The 7898-nt window shown below is 42.7% G+C and overlaps 1 protein-coding gene across 1 annotated transcript; it reads right to left on the reverse strand.

The window, feature by feature from the left end:
- Positions 1 to 1384: 1384 nt before the first annotated feature.
- LOC123189927 (autophagy-related protein 13a) lies at positions 1385 to 7443 on the reverse strand. The gene is made up of 3 exons (XM_044602444.1): positions 6012 to 7443; positions 4685 to 4818; positions 1385 to 2072 (listed from the first exon to the last, which is right to left on the reverse strand). The coding sequence occupies exons 1-3, from the start codon at positions 7155 to 7157 to the stop codon at positions 1781 to 1783; spliced, it is 1572 nt and encodes a 523-aa protein (XP_044458379.1). The 5' UTR covers positions 7158 to 7443; the 3' UTR covers positions 1385 to 1780.
- Positions 7444 to 7898: the final 455 nt, after the last annotated feature.

Below are 7898 nucleotides of genomic sequence, written 5' to 3' on the forward strand. Positions count from 1 at the left end.
AGAGCTATGTAAAGCAACTGGCAGTTTAGTTCTGATGGTGTTATCAGCTCCTATCACAATTCTGTTTTTGTATCTGAGCACACCTTGTTGAACAGTGTAGTTGGTCACAAAGTCAAGACTGACACCCAGTTGAGCTAATAGGTCCTTGCATCTCTGATCATTTTTGTAGCTATCAACGACTTCATTTACCCAAGCAGGTTTTACAACAGAAGCTATTAGAGCATGAATTTTATGTTGCACCCTGGAGAGGGCATTAGCCACTTTGTTTTTCTTGCCCTGTTTGTACTCCACATTGTAATTATAGCCTAGGAGTTTGACCAAAATGTTAAATGTTTATAAAAAATGTTGACCATGTATTAAAAAATGTTAATATTGTATTTAAAAAATGTTAATAAATAATTTTAAAAATTGAAATGTATAGAAAAAAATTTGACCATGTATTAAAAAAATGTTAGTCTTATATATGAAAAATGTTAATCAAGCGTTTAAAAAATGTTTTAAAATGTGTATAGAAAAAATGTTGACCACATATTAAAAAAATGTTAAAACTTGTATTTGAATTTTTTTTTTAAAATTTATTAGATATATACCAAAAATGTATATAGAAAAACAATGAAAATCCGGAAAAACGGATGAAAAATGAGAAAGAAAGAAACAAAACGGAAGAAAATGAAGAAAAGGGCCACTGAAAACCGAGAAAGAAACAAAGAAAACCAAAAAATAAAGAACGGGAAAACCCCAGTAAAAACAGAGAAAGAAACAAAAGAAAAACCGGTGAAAAAAAAGAAAAAAAAAACCAGAAAGCCAGTGGAAACCAAGCTAGTTTCCTTCAAGTTGGTAGCGCCCTACTAGTCTTAACACAAACTTGAAAATGGCTTAGTGGTTAACAGCGCTGCACAGAACGAGGAAATCCTAGGATTGAACCCCTTGCGCTCCCCTTTTTGCTCGAGAGAAGCTACGTCTTGCTATAAGCGAGAAATAGCTCTCGCACGAGGAAGTGCAGTTAAGAGTTCTTGCGGCCGTGCCTTAGCCCAAATCTAGTCATAGAAAAACTGACTGGACGACGATATCGTCTCTCTTCTGTGTTGAGCATACCTGGGAAAATGGGTGCACGCGATTTGATATGCCAAACATCCACCACTTTTGTGCAAATTCCTCCTGTCAGCTATGATGCCTTTCAATCGCGTGCACAACTTGAAACCTTAATTCCCCTCCCATTCTTTTAGTAAAACTTGAAACTTATGCAAGCTGCGAGGCATCTTCGGTTCTTCCCCAGTGGCAAAAGTAACAAGTCTCATTATCAGACACACAAACCATCTGTTTTCGTTTCTAAGAACGCATGCAAATCCAACATTTCCGGAGGTTATTAACGAAAGTGGAAAAATAAATCCGAATCAGTCCTCGCAATACTTAACATTGATGTTTACTGAACAGTTTGGCTTCAATAGTACAGTTACATATAATTTACACACGCACACAGCGCAAAGAGCACTACGGCCAAGGCTCACACCTACGTGTGTACTGATCTTACTTCCCAGGTATACAAGAGCATATAAACAGTGGCGGGATAACAGTCCTAGGGTTCAAGAATGACGAGAGATACGCCCTCGCAGAAATCAATCGAGGCCTGTATCTTATCTTCGACTAAGAGCATATCAATTCATCAGTTATATACACAAACGCCCCAACAAAACATCGCTGGGCTCACAGCATGGCCTGTTCTGTCTTAAGAGATCTGATTTTCCGGCGTGAAGTTAAGAGAAACAAGGAAAGAATGACACTATGGCTTCTCCGGCGAGTCACGCTCTTTCGCTCTGCTCCCGGACAGCAGTCTCTCCCTGATTGCTTTGAAAGACTGCAGCTCCTCGAGTGCATCAGATGTCCTGCGAGACATGACAGAACTGATCGAGGCTACAGTGTTAGACTCGGCCCCTGACGTTTGAGAAGAATAGCTAGAATCTCGCAGAGGGCGTGCAGTTCTCAGCAAGTGAACCAGAGAACCAACTGCAGCGTCTTGTGATTTATGGGATGATGAGCCTGCCTGATCTCCAGCCTCCTTTCCATCACTGCTCCTGTATGAATAAACTTGCGTTAGGTGAACCAGAGAAACAGCTATATCAAGACAATGTCGTGTTAGATCTGTAACTATGGACATTAAGAGCAATAATGCATGTAAAAACATCTATATAAAATTATAGCACTCCACATTGAACACAGCATGATAATACTCCTTGTGTTCCTTTTCGTAAGGCAAAAAAAAATTCCCATCTTTTTCAATAATACAACGGTCAATGAAATTTGCCATTATGATGTAAATATGGAGCACAACTATGCCAACAAATTCAAAAGCTCAAAGACTAGTGAAATGAAATTTAGTTCAGTGCCATCTCAGCGTAAGGAAAAGAAAAGGATGAGAGATCTTCACATTAGTTTACACCACGAGCAGCCTCTCGGAGACCAGGGAATTCAGGTCTGATATTAATACTGCATAGCCAGTAGTACAGTACTAGTATTTAACAAACAGGGAGTGGCTATGGTACACCACCTTTTATCCTAGAAATGAATCTAGGGAACTACTTGTACTCCATATAATATACCATTGTCAAACCTTGAAATATTCCTTCTATGCTGTTGCAATGGTTGGGTTATTTTTATTCACACCAAAAGCTCCTTTTCTTTCTCTAAAAAAATCTATAACACTGCTGTGATAAGAGTAATGACCAAGAGTATTCTTTAATTGCTCAAATTCTGAAATAACCAAGAGTGCCTTTATGCAATTGTTAGCTATATCTCTGTTCTCCCATATTGATAAAAAAAATCAAAACTGGGTGAAAATCCAAACCGCGGTACTTCCGAGGAAACAGGGTTGGCAGGGTTTGTGGATTTTGGTCATACGAGGACTGGGAGATAAATAAATGTGAGAGTAACTACATCGGCGTACCCTTGGCAATTTCATAATTTAACCAAGAATGCTCAATCACTCACAGTAGTTGTGTAGAAAAATAGAAGGACCTTTTGTACTACCACAAATAACCTTCACAATGGCATACAAATATTTCTATGTTTATTTGCACTGAAGGCCTGCTCTCACTCAAGTGATGGAAGGCGAAGTACGTAAAAACTGTAAGTTGTACCCAGAAATTATTTAAGCAAATACACAAGAAAATCTAAAAAATCATAGTAGTTCCTGAAATTCGGTAAACATAAACGTCTGCAATCAAATATTGGACATTGCTTTTACTAAGTACACTCTGGTTGAAGACATTATTAATATTATATTCAAGGTTGAATATAACTTTTATATTTTGTACTCTGTCTGTTTCTTTCTACTTCACATATAAGATTTGTTTGAAGGTAAACATGTTTGACGTTGTTTATCTGAAAACATATCAACATTCACAATGCCAAATCAATATCATTAGATGCATTATCAAATTAATTTTCATATTGTATAATTTTAGTATTGTAAATGTTGATGTTTTAAAATATAAATTTGGTCAAATTTTGCGAAGTTTGACTTTAGACAAATTTTATGTGCGGAGCAAAAAGAAACGGAGGGAGTAATATGTTTTTCTTACAGTTACTATGTTCTACTATGCACATTGCCATGTAGCAATGAGGCTAAAGTAGAAATGTTTTTTCTCAGTTGCTCAGTCAAATTCAAAATTAAATTTTGTACTTAAACAGCTCAGGGATTTGAAAAACAATCACCTTCCTCCATTTTATGCTACTACAATGGAACTTGCAAGAATGGGCAACTACGCAAAATGCTCATGGTCAATATTTCAAATCATCACACTGAAGTACATAAGGGCATACCCAGTTACCCACTGCTGAAAGCTCCACACCAAGTGGGGTCTGGCCAAATGAACTACATACCCAAAATATATGGGTTGAGACATCTCTGTCTACAATGTTTGAATTGCTTATTCATAATTTCAGAGGTATTGCAATGGATACTTCTTCCAGCTGCTGCCTCAAATTATTGTCCCTCTGAATAGTCATTTCCAAAATTCTATTCTTACACTAGAATTGAACAGCGAACAGTTTGCCCATGCCATGGTCTTAAAATCCCTGCAGTACACTAACTTTCACCATGTATAGAATTTTGACCGACAATGTGTCTACATTAAAACTTTAAAAAATTGCAAGCTCTAACAATTAAATGTAGTGAGTAAGCAGATATGCTCTAGCATTATGAATAGCTAGAATGTTGACTAATTGAGTGGATTATGTAATGGGGGGCAGCCCGGTGCATGTAGCTCCCGCTTGCGCAGGGTCTGGGGAAGGGTCCGGCCACTTTGGGTCTATTGTACGCAGCCTTTCCCTACATTTCTGCAAGAGGCTGCTTCCAGGACTTGTTAAAATTGTTGGATTATGTAATGCCTATTAAAATTGTTGGATTTCATGTAATTCCCTAATACCAAATGAAAATGCAAGACCTCTCAATAGTTAAGATATATTACCTCCGTCCCAAATTAGTTGTCTTAGATTTGTCTAGATACGGATGTACTTAACACTAAAACGTGTCTAGATACATCCGTGTCTAGACAAATCCAAGACAACTAATTCGGGACGGAGGAAGTATGATTTTAGTAAGAATCAGCCAATGACGTGTGAGAACCAAAGAGCAAAATGGTCTGATAATACAAGTAAACCACTAAAGAAAGTTATTTAGACATACCCAGGTCTGGAGATTGGTGGATCGACATCATCCACCGCAAAAGGATAATCTGCCTCATCCAGATCATCTTGCCGTGGTGAATCACAAGAGGAGAGTGCAGAGAATCGGCCAGATTCATCCCGACTGTCCTTACCCTGCACATTGAGCAGCCAAACAATATCAAGGCACATCAGAACAATAAAGATGATATATGCGACTCATAAATGGTAGGAGTACAAGGGTGTTTCAATAAATAAATTTTCATTAGCTTACTCAGAATGTCAAACCTAATTCCTTAAACAAGACACAATTTAAAATAAAGGCAAATAAATTTTCCAGTACAAAAGTTAACTTCGAACTTCCAAACTACTCCCTCCGTCCCAAAATAAGTGTTGTCAATTTAGTACTCCCTCCATAAAGAAATATAAGAGCGTTTAGATCACTAAAGTAGTGATCTAAACGCTCTTATATTTCTTTACAGAGGGAGTACAACTTTACACTAAATTTTGTACTAAATCAGTGACACTTATTTTTAGACAGAGGGAGTATTTTTTTAAGATCAAAAGTTGATGTTGAGCAAAATATATATCTTACAAGAAAACAGTGTGATTTTTTTTTGATTCAATATATCAATATGAAGCTTAATCTCTAAATACTCTTCTAGAAAAGATGGTACACAGAACTTCGCTGTAATAAAAGTAATTGTGTGGGTACTCTGGACTGACAACTATTACAATCTCCACTCACTGCAATTGAGAGAAGTGTGGTCGCTGTTATAGTTCAACAAATCACAAAGATTAAATTTTGGTTCCAAATAGCTGTGGCATGAGCTGTCAGGTATAGCCGAGTATAAGGCCAAATACCCAATATAATTGCTACAGGTTGAACAACCTGTCTGATGCCTACTATAGGTCGGTTCAAGCTGGCCTAAAGCCCGCACAGTAACTCAGTTCAGTCAATAATAAAATTAATTTGAATTTCCTCATACCTGTAGTTTCACTAGTTCATGACTACCAAACAAATACTCCCTCCATTCCATATTCTTGTCATGGTTTTAGTTCAAATTAACAGTTGCTACTAACTCTTAACCCTTCAGCATATAGTTGATCAACAGTTTGATATATTCAAGTACAGCAAAATCCTTTAGTTTCAATAGTTTGTGGCTACCAAACAAATGAAGTCAACAGCTGCTACCAATTCTTAACCCTTCAGCATAGTAGAAGCTGAAAACAGCTTGCTCTAATTGAATATTCTCAACCACAGCAAAATCCAATCTTTCAACTTGAAGCATAAACACAAGTACAGTACTAAACTTAACATCAAATTAGCAAGACCATAAATGAATCACCTTGGATCCTGGTGACGAGCTGCCATATGGATCCCCCATCCGAAGTCCTTCTGGCCTACCGAATGACCGGCTGATATCTGATGGGGACTCTTGTGAACCTACTGCTCCCTTGTCTCCTCTCCTCGGGGATGGCGGTGGCAGCATTAAACCTTTAACCGGGTCCAGCATGCTCTGACGGTGCACGGGGCTCCTTCTCACGCCGGGTATGGTCACCGGTGCAGACTCCCCCCTCAGAGGCGACTGCAGGTACCCACCAGGAAAATTGGGGGGCGATGGAGTTGGTGACGCGTAGTGCAACGGCGGCGGCGAAAATCTCGTCTGCTGCGCTGGGGCGAGCGGCCAGAGCGCAGGCGGCGCCCAGCTGTGCGGACGCTGCTGCTGATAGGACTGGGGGAAAGCGCAGCCTGTGGCTTCCGTGAGCGAAGAAGGGAAGTTGCGCATGGGCTCAGCTGCTGGGCTGCCCACGTAGTTGGTGATCAGCATGGAGGGGGAGAGGGAGGAGATCTCCAGGTTGAACGCGGCGAGACTGGATAGGTACTGGACGGAGACGACGAGACGTCCGGGCTGGGTGTCAACGGCAACGAAGCGGTGGGAGCGCATGGCAGACTCCTGGGCGCGCGAGAAAGGCACGGCGAAGGAGCCGACGGTGTAGCCCATCTCGTAGTTGTACGACTGGTTAGCGCAGAGGAGACGGAAGACCCGGTACGCGGGGAGAAGGCGGAGCGTGGTGTACACCGACCTCAGCAGGGTCATGCAGCGCTTGTACGCCCGGTTCACGGCCATCCCCTCGCCGGCCGCCGCGGCGTCCGGCCAGGGCTCGCACGCGACCGTCCACCTCTCCACCACCTCCCCGCCGGCTCCCCCGCAGCCGGCGGGGGCGAGGTGGATGTCCACGACGAGCGGCTCCCCGGGGGGCGGCGCCTCCAGGCGCTCGGCCGAGGGGGGCGGCGGCGGGTCGTGGAGCGGGAGGTGGAACCACCTGTCGCGCCGGCGGAAGGACGCCGAGGCGGCCGCCGGCGCCGGCGCGGCGAGCGGGCGCGGCGCGCGCACGGCGAGGACGGCGTGCAGCACCTTGAGGTGGAACTGCTCCGCCATCAGCTCCGCGCCCGCGCGGCCGCCGCCCCCCGAGTCCGACATGCTGGACATTGCCGCCCAGCCCCGGCACGGGCCGGCCCCTCCTCCTCCTCCTCCCGGCCGAGACTGCTCAAGCTGCCCTCCCCTCCCAAGCTGCGCGGCATGGCTGGCGCTGGCAGCAGTGAGACTGCATAAATCCGATCCGCGGCGATCCAAATCGGCGGGTGGACAGATCTGCACGCTAATGGGGAGAGAGGGGAGGGGAGGTTGGAGTTGCAGATTTGGGTGCCGGGGGAGTTGAGTCCGGGCTTGTTTATCTGTGAGGATTAAGGATCGCTGGTTTCGTTTTTGGGTTGCTGGGTCGCTGTTGGTGTCGTCATGATGGGATTATTATGGCGCTCACGACAAAACTAAAACAAAATGTTACTAGTAGTACTACTGTATTATTTTGCTCGTACAAAATAAGTTGTTAAGCTACCATTAGTTCTCATGGTGGAGGATTAGTTTACTACTAGTAGTTTTCCTTTTGGATTAGTACTATGAGCATTCGGATCAAAGAGTACAGCCAGCCAAGTACAGTAGGTGCGTGTCAACCATTATTCTTCACGTTTCTTGTCTGTGTGTATTTCGGCTGGGAATCTTCGAAGTGAATGCAAGAAAATCCCAAAATAATTGTGTTGAATTGGCGGTTTAATCTTCTTTTTCTCCTATATATATAATTTACTTGGGGTTTACGCACAAGGAGGAACGCCGGAACAGAAGCATTGTTCTTTAAAAAGAAAATGGAAAAGATTGTTGGATTGTGACAAGGAG

This window comes from Triticum aestivum, chromosome 2A, assembly GCF_018294505.1.
Source record: "Triticum aestivum cultivar Chinese Spring chromosome 2A, IWGSC CS RefSeq v2.1, whole genome shotgun sequence".
Classification (NCBI taxonomy): Eukaryota; Viridiplantae; Streptophyta; class Magnoliopsida; order Poales; family Poaceae; genus Triticum; species Triticum aestivum.